The 20,865-nt window shown below is 45.3% G+C and overlaps 1 protein-coding gene across 3 annotated transcripts in view; it reads right to left on the reverse strand.

The window, feature by feature from the left end:
* Positions 1–20,865, reverse strand: part of GRK6 (G protein-coupled receptor kinase 6) — a 729,447-nt gene that overhangs the window by 370,064 nt on the left and 338,518 nt on the right. For all 3 annotated transcript variants that reach the window (XM_069651525.1, XM_069651526.1, XM_069651527.1), the window contains exon 9: positions 19,531–19,721. In XM_069651525.1, coding sequence (XP_069507626.1) covers positions 19,531–19,721 — 191 coding nt within the window. The remainder of the gene's footprint in view (positions 1–19,530; positions 19,722–20,865) is intronic.

Below are 20,865 nucleotides of genomic sequence, written 5' to 3' on the forward strand. Positions count from 1 at the left end.
TCCCGGACAGCCATTAATCCTGCCCGAATCACGCCAGCACAGCGAGCCTGCACAGAGCAGAGCATACCCCGGAGGCCTCCAATCACCACGTACACTGAAGGACCGGTGTACACACCGGAAAACAGAAGGAAACCGGTAGATCAGCATGCACCACGCAAGATCCCACAGAAAAGAGACACACCCAGTCCCAGATCTTCACACCGTGGCTCGCCCCCTCCTCTCCCGGCCCCACTGAACTGGCTGAAGATAGGGCAATATAAGAAAGGTGGCACTGTGCCGCACACACGGTGAGGCAAATCTGAAAGCCACCTCGGCAGGCAATACCAGGCGACCCCACTCATCCCAAAGAACAGCACAACGCGACACACACAATCCTCATTTTGATCCCCACATGGCGTGGGCCCCATCACAAGGCGAGAGAAGTATCCCTAACAGAGTCACAATGGGTAAAACAGACAAATCACAAAGAAAGCTCGCTTTTGATGCAGGCCCTACGCCCAAGGCACCCAGATCAGAAAGTCGCCCGGAATCCCCATTGAACCATACAAGCCTAGAGGAAGACCATTCTCAACCAATAGACATTCGGGAGATATTAATGGACCTGAAGGCAGGAATAGGCAACTTGGACAGCAGGATAGACACACTGTCATGCATTGTGGACCTTCTACAACGTCGCCTCGACAAACACAGGGACAGGCTTGACAACGTCGAACAAAGAGTCTCAGACCTCAATGACGGTGCGTCACTGACCGCAAGAGTCTCTATGCTAGAGGGGCAAATGAAAACATTATTGGCTAAAAATGAGGATCTGGAAGGACGCTCCAGGCGTGACATAAGAGTGGTCAGCATCAGAGAGCAACAACTACAAATTAAAATGGAGGAGCATACTGCGAAAATATGCAGGGACCTCTTCGGAGCCACAGAACCATCACAGCTGTTTGTGGTGGAGAGGGCCCACAGGATCCCGGCCACCAGACCCATTCCTGGGGCACCACCACGACCAATCATAGACAAGCTACTAAGCTATAAAGACGGACACAATCTTGAGAATGGCAAGAGTGAATGGCAAGCTCCAGTATGATGACGATGACATACAAGTCTACCCGGACTTCTCGCCAACAGTTCAGGCCCAGAGAAGGTCCTTTGTTCTCGTCAAGCGAAGATTACGCGATAACCAGATTATCTACTCGATGCTCTTCCCTGCGAAACTGTGCATCCAATATGAAGGAAGGGCACCGTTTTTTAGCTCCCCAGATGAAGCCACTCTGTTTCTTGACAGACAGGGATGCAAAAACGCAAGCAATACCCCCGGGCCACCGAGAAGAGAACGGGCAGGAAGAATGCCACCATGAAGTAAGACCATGAAGCCTGGCCGAAACCAAGTCGAACATAACAGCAGGACAATATAGGTAAATCAGAAGTAGGAGCCCAACTCTTGGGAGGACACGAGGACACCAGCGCCCCTTGCGCAGCAATGTTTTCTTTCAAGTCGGGAGGGTTCCAAACGGACAAGTTGGGGGTTGTCCGTGTAAAGGAAAGGTTTTTTTTGTTAGGAAGGTGCGCCACTCGTCCCTCACCCGCCACCGCCTGGACCGAAAAGTGCACACCGGACCCCACCAGAACTGGGACAAACCTCAAGCACACCTCCAACGCACTGCTCACCGGGGCACTGAAATCATCCCTTCAGTATCCCCGTGGGCCTTAAACAAATGAACCGTCAGCACGTTCAAGGTAGCATCATGGAATATTAGAGGCGGCAATCACCCAGCCAAAACGAGGAAGATCCTTCAACTCCTCAGACGCCACAAAGTGGAGGTGGCAATGATCCAAGAGACCCATCTTCTCCCTCACAACGAAAATCTCTGGGTGCGAAATTGGGGCTGCCATCCGCATTTCTCTTCCTATTCGTCTTATGCTAGAGGGGTGGCGATCCTTATCCATCCAGCGATATGCTTCCGCCTGATAAAAACAGAAAAAGATGCAGAAGGTAGAACGCTCCTGGTGCAGGGAGTCATAGCGGGTGAAGAGGTGGTATTTGTGAACTCCTACGCCCCTAACTCAGATGGCGCAAATAACTTTGACTGGGTGCTCTCCCAACTAGCAACCTTGGACAATCCAACTATAATATGGGGAGGCGATCTTAACATGCACCTTGACCCACAGAAAGATAAAACAGTCAGCAACAGCACAGCTATCCAAAGCCAGTCTACAAGTGCAGGACATTTGCAAAATATATGAGCTAATAGACTTCTGGAGACACCAGAACTGGGAGAATCGAGACTACACCTTCCACTCAATCGTCCACAATATGAGCTCACGCATAAACTATTTCCTCATCTCCCTACACAGCAAGTGGCAATGGGGTTTATGCCAAATCCTTCCAAAAACCTTCTCGGACCACGCCACAGTGACCATCGAGTGCAACCTCCCAGACACCAGGCCAAGACCACCCCAATGGCGGCTTAAACCGAGAGCGCTTGCGGACCAGGTGTTTGCGACGGAGCTACGTGAAGAAATCACCACTTTCCTCAAAATCAACTTGGGCACAGTTGACTCAGCAGGTACGCTCTGGGAATCACTAAAATGTTTCATAAGGGGGCGGGGCAGGGGGATGTGCATAGCAAAAGAAAATGGTATACTGAAACTAATACGCCGCAAAATGACCACCAGCGAGAACCGCCTGAAATCCCTAGAAAGTCAACAACTTACCGCAAACAGAACATGCACCCAAGCAGAACTCAAGAAAGAGCTTCTGAACTTTGGAGCATTAGCAGAACATGAACTAAAGTTCTAGGACACAGACACAGGATCCGCCAATATGGCGAGGGTCAAAAGCCCAGAGCCCTCCTAGCGTGCCTAATTGCTTCAGATAGGAAGCCAACAAGGGTAGAGAGAGAATCCGGTCCCCACGAGGGGAATTAGTGCACAGGGAGGAAGATGTAGTTGAGGTGTTTCGCTCCTTCTACCAAGAGCTTTATAGTGCCAGACATCCCAATGACACTGAGGCCATACACAATTATCTCAACGATACCAAGCTGTAGTGGGTAGAGAGAGAACTGCGGGAGACCCTAAACGATCCCATCACGCCTGAGGAGATCCTACAAGCAATAAAGAGTTTGCACACCTCCAAAGCTCCTGGGCCCGACGGGATAATACGGGAATTCTACAAAACCTATGCGCATATCGTAGCTCCCCTCCTGCTAAAAGTTTATGGAGAAGCGTCTGAGTCTGGTACTCTCCCCCAAACACCAAGAGAAGCCAATGTAATCCTCTTACACAAAAAAGATAAGCCCCCTGAAGAATGTACGTCCTACAGACCAATCTCATTAATAAACCTCGATAATAAGATCTTAGCCAAGATCTTGGCAAACAGGCTACTCCTGCGAATGCCTGCACTGGTACTCGCCGACCAGCCGGGCTTCGTGTCAGGGCGCAATACAACATTCGGCATAAGGAGAATGTTTGGGGTAATGGCTGCACTCGATCCCAATCACCAGGCGATAGCAGTACTATTGGACGCGGAGAAGGCCTTCGACCCCTGTTGAATGGCCCTTCCTGTTCGCAGTACTAAGGCAACTCGGACTTGGGAACCAATTCATCAAGCTGGTCTCCCTTTTATATAACCAACTGGAATCGACTATCATTATAGGAACAACAAAGTCTGCAAACATTAAACAAACTTCAACGTGGGACCAGGCAGGGATGTCCACTGTCCGCCCTGATCTTTGCATTGATAATGGAGCCCCTGGCATCTGGCCTACAAGATCGTCAAATTCAAAGAGGACTCAACATAGGCCCTCAAACTGATAATATCCCTCTCCGCCAACGACGTAGTGCTCTTCGTCCAAAACCCATGTGAAAACCTAAATCCCATCATGCACGAAATAGTCAAATTCGGGCTGGTTTCAGGGCTAAAAATTAACCACTCCAAATCGATCATCTTTCCCCCGACTATTAACACTAGACAATTTGCAGACAACTACAACTTTAAATGGGAGCATGCCCACGTTCGGTACCTGGGGATCCTAGTGTCTCTGAACTAACACGATATCTTCAGAGACAATTATGAAAGCGATCTAAAAGCGTTACATGAAAAGGTGAATAGATGTAACCCTATGGGAAAGGGTGTCACTAGTGAAAATGGTAATTCTCCCCAAATGTCTATATCTGTTCTCTAACATTCCAATCCTGTTGCAATGGCGCTTCCTGGGGACTATGAGGAGTCTAGTGCTGGACTTGGTCTGGGCGGGTAAACCCGCAAGGGTGGCGTACACATCTCTCACGTTACCGGTGGCCAAGGGGGGCCTTGCACTTCCCGATTTGGAAAGATACTACTGGGCGGCTCAAGCTCAGTTCCTGAGCCACTAGTATTCGACCAAGTTCATCTGGCCACATGTCCAGGTCGAATGAGCCCTGGCGTCACCGAATCTGCTGAGAGCGGTGGTCATCAGCCAGCAAGCAGTGCCACACACAACTTTGAACATAGTACAGTCCACATATGCAATTTGGAGGAAAATAGCCCAAAAATACAACATACAGATCAGATACTCCCCTCTCCTGCCCATTAAATTCATACCGGGGATACCCCTCATTGCAGAAAAAGTGTTCCTCCAATGGGCGGGCAAAATCAAACTTAGCACAATGGGCGACCTATTCGATCAAGAAACCTTCATAAAGCCCACCCCCCGAACCAGGCAAAAGAGAGGCAGCACCACCTCCCTAGACATATTTATCTATTTTAGATTACGCTATGCCATACAAGAACTCATGCCCTCGTTCCCACAACAGCCATCAACATGGAAGCTACTACACAGGGTTATACAGGCGCAGGGGGGGAAGGAAAGCTAGTTTCAACTATATATAGATCCCTCCTAACTGACACAAACGAACCCAAGAATAAAGGAGATGGGAAAAGGCCTTACAATCTACTATACCAAAGGAATAATGGGACTATATATTACAGTAGGCACAAAAAGTGGTATTGAACTCACGCTTTAAACAAATACATTTCAACTATGTACATCAAACATACTACACGCCAGCTAAAAAAAGTATACACCACCCAAAGTCAAACTCTGCATGTGACAGATGTGACACGCCGGCAGCTGATTTCCTGCATCTTGCCTGGAGCTGCCCAGTGGTGGCCCAGTTCTGGTCGGCGCACTACGCGAGACTGAAGCATTTATAGGCGAAGAGCTGAGACCCGTTCCCACAGTGGCATTACTGGGGATGACGAAATACCTCTCACCGTCAACGAGGAAACTGGCAAACCTCTTGCTAGTGCTGGCATGCAGAAGAATAGCCATGTCATGGGGACGGGGCCCGGCCCCCTCGCTAACGAACTGGCAGAAAGATATCCTCTACTGCCAAGAGGTTGAAGTGGAAGTGGAATTCATTAGAACACTGCCTCTACATGCGAGATCACCGGACATTTGGGATCATACGCATCATATCTACTTTCTAACACTGATACCCCGACATCGCCGACGATAACACAAACAACTAACCAGGTCGACTCGGAGGTAACACCATCACGGCATGTGGAGGGGACAATGGACCATGTTAAGCACACGGGGGGTGGAGAAGGTCGGGGGTGGGGGACGATAAGTGGAATGTTTTTGGCACAAGTTGACGAGCCCACAGTTAGGGCCATTCATGTATTACTGTAATTTGGTAAATGCAAAAATAAAGTTTAAAATAAAACAAACTTGAATCAGCAGTATAATTTTGTCGCTGATTGCATAAAGTGTTTTAGATGAGTAGGACAGACAGTAATTAAAAAAATTGAAGATACTAGCCCAGTCGTACTATTTTTCTACTACTGTTTTTTACTCTTACCTTTTTACTGCGATTGTATTTGTGATACATACAAGGCATTTACGAAATGATCTAGATAGGGTAAGACTTCTCTCTATCCTCACCTAGATAGGCGGCCCACCACCGCTGGGTAGGGCGAGACTGCCACATTAAGGACAGCTACAGTCTTTTGTAGGGACAGATCCCTAGGCGACATTTGTTTGGGTGTCAGAGGAAAATATATGGTTTGCCCAATAGGCCTTTTGCGTGGAGGCTTTTTCAATGAAGAACACGATGACAGAGGACAGTCCCCAAGGTGAGGTGACAGCAGACCCCGGTTCGGAACTTGAGGGATTCAGACTGTGATACTCTTGCAGGGGGATGTCAAACAGAACATCTTAACAGCACCGGCTCGTTGGGAGCCCTTCACAGGCCTCAGAACAACAACAGTTGTCATCCGGCAGACTTCTCTCTGGTTCTCGGTCCTCTACTCAGCTGAGGGGATGTCTAGGACTGAAAAAGTGTCACTGCTGGCCCAGAAGGATGCACACAAGGTTTCAGCTGAAACCACGCTTCACATGACGATGCACCACAAAATGGCATTGGTTCCAGGGTATTGGGAGTTTGCAGGCGTTGGGGGGGGGGGGGCGCTGTGGAATACCTACCAGTGCAGGGGAGGAAATGGTCTTCAGGAGATCTTCCTTGTTGCTCAGAAATCGGGGTCGGCAGCGGTCACTCAATGACTCAGGCAGCTGCTGGAGACGTCGTTCTACCAACTCCTCCTCGGATCTTCAGTCCAGTGGGTTCTGCTCCAGGACCCTTTCTTATGCAGGAAAGCCGGCAGGGCCCACCAATCTCCAGACATGCATCCATTCAAACTTGGGGGGTGGCTGTCCAACACGGACAGCCAGCTTCCCAGCACAAACAGGTTCCAGGCAGGCACGCTGCAGGACAAAGACCAGGGGAGTTTCGGTCACCTCCCCCACTTCCTGTCCTTTCAGGCACTCAAGAGTCTTGGTAGGCTTTCCAAGGGAAGCCTGCCAAAGACAAAAGACCCAACAAGACCTCCCCCACCCAGGCAGGTAAAAGCAGGCCCAAGAAAGTACAAGTCATCAATAACAGGGCTTAAAAAAGTACAGACACTATTTTAGGCAAATGGTAGCCCTTGTGCCCCTAACCGCAGCTGAGAAGGCAGCCTGCGACAAAAGTCCACAAAAATGTGTGCAAAAAGGTACACTGCAACCAGCATGTCAGGTGAAATAGTAACAGTAACTAAACGTTACTGGAAAAGCGAGAAAAGGGAGACACTGTTTCCCCACAGACCTCCGCTTAAGATGGGGTGTATCAATATCACAAAATAAATTACAGGTGGGACTAAAAGTGTCCCCCCTGCTCTGGTAACAGGAGTCCAAACATTTAAAAATAAAAAGGGAAGCTCAAGGAGCTCTCAGCAACACTGCATAGAAAGTGATGTATGCTGTGATAGAACAAGGTAGATGCCAGACAAGATGTAAAAAAGCATAACTCAAAAAGTAAAAAAAAAAATTAAAAAAGCGGGGGGGGGGATTCCCAGGGTCAGAGTTAATGAATGATTTCTTATATACCGCGCCACAAGCCCATGGGCCTCTAGGCGCACAATAAACACGAACAAGCAAGTGGGATCCTTCTCCAAATGCAGAAGGGGGTTACGGGGGGGGGGGTGGGGAGGAGGGGAGCGGGAGCAGGCAACTTCAGGTATACTTAACATGGGTTTAGGTTAAAGAGTCTTGTCTTGATGGCCTTCTTGAAATCAGACAGGAAGGGCGACATGCGCAATGACAAGGGAAGAGCATTCCCTTCCCTTGGAGCCTGCACATCAAAACTTGCCCCACCGTATCTGGTCAGTTTCAAATGTGGTTGCAGCAATTTATGGGTATCGGTACAGCGTAAAGATCTGATGGACTGGGTTGCTTTTAGGCGATTCATTAGGTAGGGTGGGGCAACAGCCGACTGCCATTTATAAGTTAGTGCAAGTAACTTAGGAGTGATCCTGTGCTCAAATGAGAGCCGATGGAGGGCCAGTCTAGCCGCTGTAACAATTATATTTAGATAAACCATGGACAGCCCGGACGACTCAGTTTTGGGCAACCTGAAGGGAGAGCAGGTTAGTTCGAGAAGTTCCTAACAGAGGCTGTTGTAATAGTCCAGACTTGTGATAACAAAAGCAGATGACAGGAGAGAACAATTTTGATAGAAAGAAAATGTCCGATAAAATGCAACAATTTGGTCACATGTTGACTAGAGGAATAAAGATAAGAAACCTGAGATGTCATGGATAACTCTGCGTCCAGGTAAACTCCTACATTTTTAACCTGTTTGGCTAGAGGTACTGTACTGATCGTGAAATGGTTATAACGAGGATCAAGTTTATCAGCCGGGGGCAAGATGCAATAATAAGGAGCTCAGTTTTTTTCCTCATTTAGGTCCAAGGAGTTAAAGGCCATCCAGGATTTAATTGCAGCAAAGACTATGGACAGCTACAGAACCTTGGAGGTAATTACTCGATAACTGGAAGAGGAGCCGAGTATCAGCGTAGTTGGTGTATTGTACCTCCAAGCTGTCCAAAAGATAAAGGGTCTGATGTAAATGTTAAATAGGAAGGGCGACAAACAGGAGCCCTGGGGCACCCCAAAGAGGTGGAAATGGGGTTTAGATTGTGCACCATCAATAGCTACTCTGGAGGATCTTGGACCCAGGAAAGATTGAATCTTCTGGGCAGAGATGTCCAAGCACAAGGCAATATTCATGAGCCTATTCACTAGGAAAGTGATTCACAAGATCGAAAGCTGCTGATAAATCTAGTAACATCAGTTGCACCGGACGACCCCCATCCCCAATGCTGGAAATATTGTACTTTAGGTCAAATAGGGTTGTTTGTCCAGTGTTTAGATCTTTATCCCGAATTAATGGGAACTTATAATGTTATTTGCCTTCACAAATTCCTAGAACTGCAGATAATCAACACCTTCCAGGATCTTCTGGATTGGAGCTATGTGGATTGCTTCATTTCTGGAGCACAGAACAAGCAGAGTTTGTTCAGCCACAGCCAAAGCTACCCCTCTTTCAGTTCTTTATGGGGTACCACAAGGGGCAAGCTTGTCGCCATGTCTGTATAATCTTTTCATGCCCCCTTTCTTCTTCATGCTTCAGGAGGAGGGGGTTGTGTTTTCTAATTATGCAGACGACACCCAATGTGTCATCTCTTTAACGGTTCATCACAAAAATGATGATGAGGAGGTTAATAGAGTATTTGCACTGATTGAAAGTGGATGCTTTACAACTTCCTAGCTCTGAACCGTAACAAGACAGAGCTGCTGATTGTAGGCAGTTCTAAGGCGCTCAACAACTTAGATCAAGCCTATAGTGCGTTTAACTTGCGAGATATTATCTCCCCATTACCAAAAACAAAAATCTTAGGAGTAATACTGGACCCGATATTAAGTATGAAAGCACATGTTTCGTCGGTGGTGGCGGGGGTAGTTTATTACACTAAATTGTTGGCTCACTTGAGGCCCATGATTTCCCAAGAAAGCGACGAGACTATAGCCAGGCAGTAATCAGTGCTAAATTGGATTATTGTTGCAGTCTCTTGCTGGGTATCAGTCAACGAGAATTGCATAGACTTCAGGTCGCCCAGAATTGGGCGGTCAGAGTAGTACTCAGACTCCCCAGGCACAGCCATATAACCAAGGCTAGACGCTCCTTGCACTGGCTCCCTGTTGAATCCCGGATTAATTTTAGAGTGCTAGTTATAGTCTTTAAATGCCGGATTCAAATAATGCCAGCGTATCTACAACAGTGCATAAAAGAGAAGTGTAGTCAAAGACTTCTGAGATCGGGTTCCCTAAACCAGATCATACAGCCAAGATGTAAGACATCAAAAGCAGAAAAGGGAGCATTTAATATGAAGGCCCCCTCGCTTTGGAATAATCTTCCCATAAGCTTGAGGAGGCACTCCTCTCTCCTTACATTCAAGAAGGAATTGAAGACCCTCTTATTCGCCTGACATTTTTACAAAACTCGGATACTCCCTACGGTACCGTCTGTCGGTTTCGTTTTTGTCCTTTTCTGTAGTCTGCGTCTTTATGCCAGAGGGTCAATAGTGCGCATAACAAATGTAATGTAATGTAATCTTCAAAACGTACGCAGCATTCGTGATTGGACAATAGTTTCACGCCACAGACCGGGACAGATTTTCTTCAAAAGGGATGTGATCCCGGCTTCCTTGAGAGAAGCAGGCACAAGGCAGTCTCTAAGGAAGCGTTAATGATCTTCTTAAACCTAGGGACCAGAAGATCGAGCAAATCCTTAAGGATGTTCGCAGGGCAAACATCACCAGTGCACAAAGTCGGTTTCATGTTGCATACGATCTTAAAGATTCTGCTCAGAGCATTGCTTGAATACAAATGGATTAGGCTCATTGTTCGATCCAAATGACATCTGTGTGGACTCTAAATGTGGAATGGCCTTTCAGGAAGCGTTGCTGCAAGGTAATGGCTTGTTGGTGAACAGCAATCTGCCTTGACAAATCATCCCAAATTCCCAACACCAGTCCGAGTTCCCCTCTAAGACAATGAAGACTGAGGTTTTTCCCTCAATTTCCTTCAGAATTCTGACAAGTTCTTTGGAACTAGACTTGGCGTTAGAGATTCTGGTGTTACAATTATTGGATTTTGCTTTAATGATGCTCATTTAAACCAGAGGACAACTCCTTATAGACTGCCAATGTGAGAGGGCAGGGAACGTCTTTTTTTAAATTGTGTTGGTTTAAACAAACGTTTACCAATCAAACAGAAGACAAATAAAACATGTACATACAAATACACCAAATATAAGACATATGCCATGCAAGCTCTTCACAGTTTTCCATTATCCACAATCTAAAATGTTTAAACACGCTTTAACTCTAGCAATACAACCCAAATCTAAAATTAAAAAACACATAAATTCAATGAAATTCAAGCAGTTATCTAAATAGGGACACCCAAAAGATATTCACATTGATCAGAGTGACCCAACATAATTCTTTACAAAACACAAGCCTAAAACCGTTTATATTATGTTATTTGTTATGTTTTATAGTCTTATAAAGCCCACATATGCCTGAAGGCACCTTGGCGCTGAGCAGAGGAAGAGGAATGTGGGGCAGACATGCATTTAAAAAAGAAGGGTCTTCAGGGACAGCTGGCAGGCCAAGTGGTTAGAGGTCGCACAAAGTGACCAGGGCAGCTGGTTCCATGGTTTTGCGGCTGCCACGAAAAAGGCACGGCCGCCAGCCCGAATGCGTCTAACACGAGGGACCGATAGTAATAGGGCAGCCTGAGACCGAAGAGGGCGAGCAGGAACATAATGAACACATTTTCCTGAAGATATTCTGCTCCTACCTTGTAAAAAGCTTGATGCAATAGGCAGATTTAAACAAGACCTGTTTTTCAATCGCAAGTCAGTGCAGCTGTTTCAGGAGCAGTGACATGGGAGGGCCTGCCGGAGGGCACAAGACTAATCTGGCTGCTGCATTCTGGAGCATTTGAATACGATTTATCAGATAGCGTGGTTGTCCGTAGTACAGTGAATTACAATAACCGGCTGTACCGAGTACCAAAGCTGCTACCACGTGGGCATGAAAATGACCAGGAATGAAGGGAAGAACCTTCTGCAAAGTGAGCAATTTAAAATGACCAGATTTGCAGACTGCACCAACCTGCTCCGTCATAGAAAGAGAAGATGAAAACTTTACCCACTTTTTTATTTACTAAAAAATGTGCAAACATTTGCTACAAATCTTAAAACTGCCAGATTCAAGAGGACGGATTTACTATGCAAGATCGATCGCCCATCACAATTGCCACAGGCAAACAGATTAGAATTGGGCAAACATTTCAAAAAGTGAGCTAACCTTTGAGCTCTCAGAGCAGGACATGTCAAAAGCAGATGAAGTGTCTCTCTGGCATTTAAGTCTACAAAAAACGGCAATCGGAAGAAACTGCCCTCGCCCCCACCCCCTCTTATGGCGAGGATTTCATTTGTAGGCAGTATATTTAACCTGAAGCACATGGAATTATTATGCAACTTTTTGTTCGGAAATCTATCCAGATAAGATTCACTGGTTCCCACCACCTTCTGTGATGATCAAACCTGACAATATAAATGCAAACTTAATACAGTATCATTTGTTTTGGCCCCATCCTGACTTCGGTTAATTTTTTCCACTTTCAAGGCATTATACAATAGGGTTTCGGTGAAGTTCCCAATTTGACTAATAAGGCAAGACATTCCACATGCAAATTGTGAGCAAAACCCTCCATTGAAATAACATTTTTAACCCCTTTAGTTAATGATGAATGAAGGGAATTATCTGCACTAACATAACATTTTCAACAGTGGCAGCCTCCTTCATTCCACCAGACTTTGCAAAGATTGAAGCCCGAATTCATAACGAATAGCAGAGAAAGTCACATTTGGGGATGAACAAGACAGCACCCCAAATCAATGATTCATAACTTTTCAATTCCTGCAAAATCCATGCCGGAAAGAATTCCAATCCATAACATAACGGTGGTATTGCCTTAGCATGGTAAACACCGAATTTACTGTATTTATTATCATTTTTTAAAATTTGTCCTATCAATTTCAATGCTTTAACCTTCAAATGGTTTCTAATACAACACTTCCGGGGTTAGAGAAGTGATCGGAAAGCCCAGATAAAACATATCTGGTTTCACTAACAATTTTATTCCATTCGGAAACAAAGTGAATTTAGAGTGATTTTTCCACTTACTCGTCCTTAAAATGACAGTCTTTGATGGATTAACCCTCTCCGTTTATATATTGATTAAAGCCCACCATTAATCTTTGGAGGCCAATGGGAGTGTGATTCATTACAATAAAATCATCTGCATAGGCCGCCCAGCCAATCAGTTTACCCCCAATGATTGGAATAACAAATTAAAATTTGAAAAGACAGTCACCCACATCTGAAACGTAAAGATTAAGATGAAACAAGCAAGGCGCTAGTATACAACATTGGTGCAAGCCTTTCGTGGTTGTGACAGGCTTAGATAGCTGGTCATCCTTGTTCAGCCTAACCTGCATTAATGACCCCTCATGCAAATGTATTGGTATACTGAGCAAGCCACGAGGTAGGCCTAGCCTGTTCAGTTTTAAGCAGGATGTATTCCCATCTACAAGATCGAGTTGCAAACGACAAATCCATCGAACCAACATATATAGCAGGGGTGTTCTCCTTCCAGTCCAATTGTGGTAATGAGCTCAACAATAAGCCACCGCTGTTATGTTTTATAGTCTTATAAAGCCCACATATGCCTGAAGGCACCTTGGCGCTGAGCAGAGGAAGAGGAATGTGGGGCAGACATGCATTTAAAAAAGAAGGGTCTTCAGGGACAGCTGGCAGGCCAAGTGGTTAGAGGTCGCACAAAGTGACCAGGGCAGCTGGTTCCATGGTTTTGCGGCTGCCACGAAAAAGGCACGGCCGCCAGCCCGAATGCGTCTAACACGAGGGACCGATAGTAATAGGGCAGCCTGAGACCGAAGAGGGCGAGCAGGAACATAATGAACACATTTTCCTGAAGATATTCTGCTCCTACCTTGTAAAAAGCTTGATGCAATAGGCAGATTTAAACAAGACCTGTTTTTCAATCGCAAGTCAGTGCAGCTGTTTCAGGAGCAGTGACATGGGAGGGCCTGCCGGAGGGCACAAGACTAATCTGGCTGCTGCATTCTGGAGCATTTGAATACGATTTATCAGATAGCGTGGTTGTCCGTAGTACAGTGAATTACAATAACCGGCTGTACCGAGTACCAAAGCTGCTACCACGTGGGCATGAAAATGACCAGGAATGAAGGGAAGAACCTTCTGCAAAGTGAGCAATTTAAAATGACCAGATTTGCAGACTGCACCAACCTGCTCCGTCATAGAAAGAGAAGATGAAAACTTTACCCACTTTTTTATTTACTAAAAAATGTGCAAACATTTGCTACAAATCTTAAAACTGCCAGATTCAAGAGGACGGATTTACTATGCAGGATCGATCGCCCATCACAATTGCCACAGGCAAACAGATTAGAATTGGGCAAACATTTCAAAAAGTGAGCTAATCTTTGAGCTCTCAGAGCAGGACATGTCAAAAGCAGATGAAGTGTCTCTCTGGCATTTAAGTCTACAAAAAACGGCAATCGGAAGAAACTGCCCTCGCCCCCACCCCCTCTTATGGCGAGGATTTCATTTGTAGGCAGTATATTTAACCTGAAGCACATGGAATTATTATGCAACTTTTTGTTCGGAAATCTATCCAGATAAGATTCACTGGTTCCCACCACCTTCTGTGATGATCAAACCTGACAATATAAATGCAAACTTAATACAGTATCATTTGTTTTGGCCCCATCCTGACTTCGGTTAATTTTTTCCACTTTCAAGGCATTATACAATAGGGTTTCGGTGAAGTTCCCAATTTGACTAATAAGGCAAGACATTCCACATGCAAATTGTGAGCAAAACCCTCCATTGAAATAACATTTTTAACCCCTTTAGTTAATGATGAATGAAGGGAATTATCTGCACTAACATAACATTTTCAACAGTGGCAGCCTCCTTCATTCCACCAGACTTTGCAAAGATTGAAGCCCGAATTCATAACGAATAGCAGAGAAAGTCACATTTGGGGATGAACAAGACAGCACCCCAAATCAATGATTCATAACTTTTCAATTCCTGCAAAATCCATGCCGGAAAGAATTCCAATCCATAACATAACGGTGGTATTGCCTTAGCATGGTAAACACCGAATTTACTGTATTTATTATCATTTTTTAAAATTTGTCCTATCAATTTCAATGCTTTAACCTTCAAATGGTTTCTAATACAACACTTCCGGGGTTAGAGAAGTGATCGGAAAGCCCAGATAAAACATATCTGGTTTCACTAACAATTTTATTCCATTCGGAAACAAAGTGAATTTAGAGTGATTTTTCCACTTACTCGTCCTTAAAATGACAGTCTTTGATGGATTAACCCTCTCCATTTATATATTGATTAAAGCCCACCATTAATCTTTGGAGGCCAATGGGAGTGTGATTCATTACAATAAAATCATCTGCATAGGCCGCCCAGCCAATCAGTTTACCCCCAATGATTGGAATAACAAATTAAAATTTGAAAAGACAGTCACCCACATCTGAAACGTAAAGATTAAGATGAAACAAGCAAGGCGCTAGTATACAACATTGGTGCAAGCCTTTCGTGGTTGTGACAGGCTTAGATAGCTGGTCATCCTTGTTCAGCCTAACCTGCATTAATGACCCCTCATGCAAATGTATTGGTATACTGAGCAAGCCACGAGGTAGGCCTAGCCTGTTCAGTTTTAAGCAGGATGTATTCCCATCTACAAGATCGAGTTGCAAACGACAAATCCATCGAACCAACATATATAGCAGGGGTGTTCTCCTTCCAGTCCAATTGTGGTAATGAGCTCAACAATAAGCCACCGCTGTCAGTGCCAATATCTTTCCTGAATCCTAACTGTTTGGAAGAAACGATATTGCTATTTCTACACATCTTCAATGTGTCGTAGCAACACAGATGCAAATATTTTGGCATCTGCACCCAGAAGCGCAATAGGCCGATAAGTCAAAGGATCGGACCTAACGCCCTTCTTATATATTACAATTACATAGAACATTTTCCATGAAGTCGGTAGACACCTAGATCTGACAATGTGTTTGAATAAAATCCACATAATTTTGGACCAAAAAGGGACATTATTTTTCAGCGTTGCATTCGTAAGTTGGTTAGGTCCCCCAGCTCTAGATGCACTGGCCTTTGTGATCAACCCAGCAGGATCATCTAGTGATAACTTCAGAGCCCAAACATGAAGCTAGATGGCCTTCAATTGACTAAAGACCATCCCCTCTGATCCATAGAGCTCCAAGAAATAATTACACCAAACCTCTTCGCAGATTGAATTAGATTGGGCCCTTACTTGACTAGATTCAAGAGCATAAATCAATAGCCAAAATGTACGTAGGCTTCCATCTTTCGAGGATGGCATCAAGACCTCCCCATCCCGTTGGTAGATGAGGGCCCGGTGGGCTTCAACACGATTATTTTGTGACTGTTAGGCGAGCCGCATAGCCCTTTGTTTCAGAAGCTGGCAGCAAGACCTCTTGCCTAGATGCCAAATCCACATCTGGGTGCACTTTTCCCCCCCATTACTGCGCCAAAGGGTTATAATTATGAGTGTGAGTCCTAAGTTTAGTAAACTGCTTTAATCCCCTCGATAAGGTCCCTATCAGTGATCGTAGGTAAACACCACGTCCTATGCGTATAAGTTGATAATTTATCAGCCAGTTGGGTATAATCAAACTACTTCAATAGAAGCACATTAAGTTTAGCTATATTCCCATCATGCCATGAAAGATGAAAATAGATATTATTTACAACCAAGGAAACCGGGTAAACAAACTCGGGCTGTTGAACTTCCCACAGTTTTAGTGACATCCCCAACATCGCATGCTCACTAAAACTTGTCGTAGAAACCTCAAAGTCAGTAACCAGGTCAAGTAGGCACTTTGATATAAACATGTAATCTATAGTTGATGATAAATTACCATTAGACCATGCGGGGATATTCTCTTGCTGCTCCTTGTATAGACCATTCACAAGGGACAGACCCCAATTCACAAATAAGCCTAACCATAGCTGACCCTGGCATTTTCTACTTGACTTTAAGAAGAAGCCCCTGGGTTTGGAAGATCTAGATAAGGGGGAAGACTGGAGCCCTGGAAGAGGAAGAATTGCACACTGCATTGAAATCCCCAGCTATAATCACTTGACCCGCAGCAGTCCCAATAAACCAAACTTCCATTAAAATATTGACTTTGTTCAGGATGATTAAGGTTGTCCCAAGGATTCCAATATACGTTTACCAGAACTATGCGCCTACATTATGGAGATGAGTCCACTTCCATAATGACAGCCAGGATGCCCATTGCGGCTTTCCATCACACTTAAGCCCATCCCATCACGAACACCAATTCGGGGAAAGGCTGGGTCTCTACACAATACATCAGGTATCCTCCTAGCCCCAGGTTTTACACCCCCTTAATTGATCAATGATCCTTGTACAAGAGAGGAGGAAACCTTGGAGGATTTAGGCTGGAAGGTGCCTGGATTTTGAGAACTCTCAACAGAAGTTTGAAACCTCTCGGCCAGGAGATCACACACCTCCTTAACTATGGTCCTTGAAAAGAGACCCTGCGGGAAGGTGAGTGTCTTCAAAGCCAGGGGCATGACCCGGGGGTCTGAATCTACTTGGGGCCATCCCCGCGCCCTGCTAGGATCCATGCCTGAATTGGCGCTAGCCACCCTCCCCTACCTCTTATCCAGTCATTAGCATGTTTTCCAATAGAAACCTGAGGCGATGAAAGCCCAACTTCCATAATGTTAATGGGAAATGACGGCACTACCTCAGCGACCTTCTCCCGAACGTTCGGGATCAAGGCTCCAAGGCTTTTCCCAAGAAATGTGCATATTGAGCCTCCTCAACTGCCACACCCAGTCCAAACGTATTGGTAGATGCGTCCACTGAGGGCCCACTTTTTCCCAAAGACCTTTGCTTATATGACCAGGCATAAGTGAAAATGAGTACTCACTCGTCGAGGGAGAAGGCTACTTAGGTTGCATATCTTTAACCCTAACAGATAAACTCTGTGGCTTTTTAAAGAGGTCATAAGAAATACCAGAATCCAAAACATTCGGAACACTCATGGCCCCTTTATCAACCCTCGATGGCCCTTTATGTCTCATTACAGCCACTAATCCTCCCTCAATTCCTGGTTGTAAGACAGCACATAACCACACACCCTCGGCCACCATGTCCCCGGAGTCAACCACAAGTGTGGATTGTAGGCTACCAGACCCACTCTCAAAGATTTGGCGGGTATCAATGTCCTGAGGGAACTCCCTCCCCCGGTCAGAAGACGAGTCATTCAACCAGAGAGGAGGGTAGAGGCAATGCTAGAGCCCAGGACATACTGTCGCTTCTGGTGGAAAAAAGTAACAGCCGGCAAAATATCCTTTTTGGCCAGGACACCTTGCTCTTTTTTCCTCATTATTCCACACCAGTACAAGGGGTGATCACTTTAAAGGCGCAATGATTAAACACTGTTAAGTAGCCCAACAATATAAATTATCCTTAAACAAAGAATCAATCCTTAAGCTGCAAACAGCACTTGAGGTGCACTCGCGGGCGCAGATGCGCAAAACCCAGCACCTTTATTGCTGTTGGCAACTGTGGTGGGTGGGCTTCAGCCAACAAGTCCAAAAACGAAAAATTCTCTGAAAATAGAGTAGAAGATTGTAGCAATCAGAGTTGGATCCAAAGTCAGGCTCTTCTGTTATCCCCGAGGTCTATGGGAATCAGGCACAATGGTATAAGATTTCTAAAGAAATATGCAGGCCCGGCTTGCTCATAAAAGTACCTTTCCCGCTTCAGGAGGCTGCACTAGTCCAAATGTCCTCAATGTACCGGCAGCTTGACGGCACAGCAAACAGCACTCAAGGGACCTTTCCTACAGTCTCGTTCCCGGGCTCGCATGTTTCCTAGCCTGAATGATATTATTGAACCACAAATTCTTCAAAGTCTCCAGCTTGATTTCTTGGCCCTTTATAGGGGCCAAATGATTAGTTGTAATTAAGATTGATTGCAAGAGGTGATATACCAACAGGGATGAATCGTCAAGATGTTACAAGGTTTTAAGTTTGGGGGCTAAGGATGGCGAAAGAATGGCAGCGTAATGCACTTATAATTCCTGTTTTTTAGTGCTCTAGGTAACTTATCGAATCACAGCGGTTTGGGTTCTATGAGATTACCGCATTTAAAAACCGAACACAAAAAAGACTGGAACCTTTTCATCTGTTTTTGTGTTGGCTTTTAAATACGGCAATATCACATCCTAACCCCCTCCCCGCCCCCAAGATGACCCCTTCCCCACCCGCCAGTTTTCATGTTAAGGGGGGGGGGGATTCCCCTTTCCCCACCCACCAACCAACCCCATTACCAACACACACACACACACACACACACACCCACACCCACACCCCCCCCCCCCCCCCGTCAGCCCCTGCGCGCACTGGTGCATGGCAGGGGCTGACAGAACAATTTAGAATGACTGCTCTGTGCGGTCAAAAGGTGGTCATTCTAAATCGATCTTTTTCTATGTTTTCACTTAGGACCCAGCGGTTTAGATGGTAGCAATATGGAAAATGTGACTAACATGATCAGACCATGGACAGAGAAGTCAGTGAGAATGAGCGAGTGTGGAAAAAGGGTGACACAGGAGAATCAGTCCAAAAATCCAATAATCCAGCAAAAATGCTGAGGGACTCACAAAGTGGGGAGAATTCTAACACCCATACATTGATGCTCCTAGTGTGAGAACAAGCTGGGTACAAAGAAAGGAGATGGGGCCTCTGTATCTGATCCATTTGGACATGCAATTCACTAAAAAGTGAGCTATGAAGAAAACACTTTACCAGATTGTTCAATCTCTGGAGGTCACCTTGAAACACTTCAAGGTTTACCTGATGCAGACATTGATCATGCAGATAATTTTAAATGCAACACCTGCACATCACCATTCGGTGCCAGGTCATTGTTTATGGTAAGCCTATATTACCTGTACACTATCCTCTCCTGGTGAAGGTCATGCAAGCCACAGCAGATTTCAGCAGCATAGAACACTGCCCTCTTCTCTTCAAAGCCAGCCTCGCCCATGTGGTAGATATGGAACTTGAGGTCCCCACCATTCATTAGGGTCAGCACAAGGCATAGAGCATCTTTGGTCTCATAAGCATAAGCCAAGCTCACCTGTAAAGAGCAATGGTAACAAGCATCACAAAACAGAACTGCAAAAAATGACACCCTACATCCAACCTCATAACTACTTTTGCCAATGGGCCTCAAGTTGTACATCGGAGCACGATAAAGCAAAGTTGTGCTAACGATATAGAGTAAAGTCTACTCTTCAACTTCTAGATCTGAGCCTACATGTGAATGCTGTAAAACTAAAAGGTCTGTCTATTCCAAGTGTCAGAGGAAGAAAGCGTTTGGTTTCAAAGGGCAGTGGCAAAGGGGGCCTCCTGTTAGCCTGTTCGCCTTGTGCCACAGGCCTGTCCCTAGTGCCACCACCGTTTGGGCAGAGAAAACATCATGCAAGTAGGGTGAATCTATGCTTACATTCTCTCCTGCACTCCTAGCACATAACTTGTCGGAATGTACGGACTGTGCATCTGTAGCAGTAAATCTGTTTGGATCCTCATATTGATGACAGAACAACTTCGCACACAGCTAGACTTAATCATTATGCTAGCAACACATTTATGGCCAATTATGCTGCAGCCCGATCTGGGACACAAACTCATCTGACTCACTATGTTTCTCCCTGTATGCCAGGCATATAGCCCTTTGACTCATTTGTTTGCATTTGGACACAACTGTTTAGCTTGAAATATATCTGCCCCATAACACCAAGCACAGAGCTATATGGAAGCATTGTATTACCCTACACACTTTAATAAGTATCGCTAATTATACTGCAGATACCATAATACAGCTAGATTGATTCTCGTTTTGCCTGAATTTCTAGCTAATAACTTCACTGATTCATTACTGCAAGACTAGAATACAATTGTGTTTAGCATCCAGTACATCTGTATAGTTCACAATTCTGTTGACCGCCCATAGCATAGCTTGACTGAATATGTACTGCTGAAATTCCAACTAAAATCTTAAATACGTTTTTGGATGAGCAATTAGAGTGAATCTATATTTAGCAACCAATACATCTGTATAGCTCATACTGCTGACCTCGCTAGACTGATTTTTGTGCTTGAACATCCAGCAAGAAATCTTTGACTCAGTCTTAGATAGCATGGCTACCAAATTGTCTAGACTTGGGGCCTGATTCAAGGAACGTTTTCCTATGGGATTGCGCCATTATAAAACACTTCCA

This window comes from Ambystoma mexicanum, chromosome 3p, assembly GCF_040938575.1.
Source record: "Ambystoma mexicanum isolate Mex_15411 chromosome 3p, UKY_AmexF1_1, whole genome shotgun sequence".
NCBI lineage: Eukaryota > Metazoa > Chordata > Amphibia > Caudata > Ambystomatidae > Ambystoma > Ambystoma mexicanum.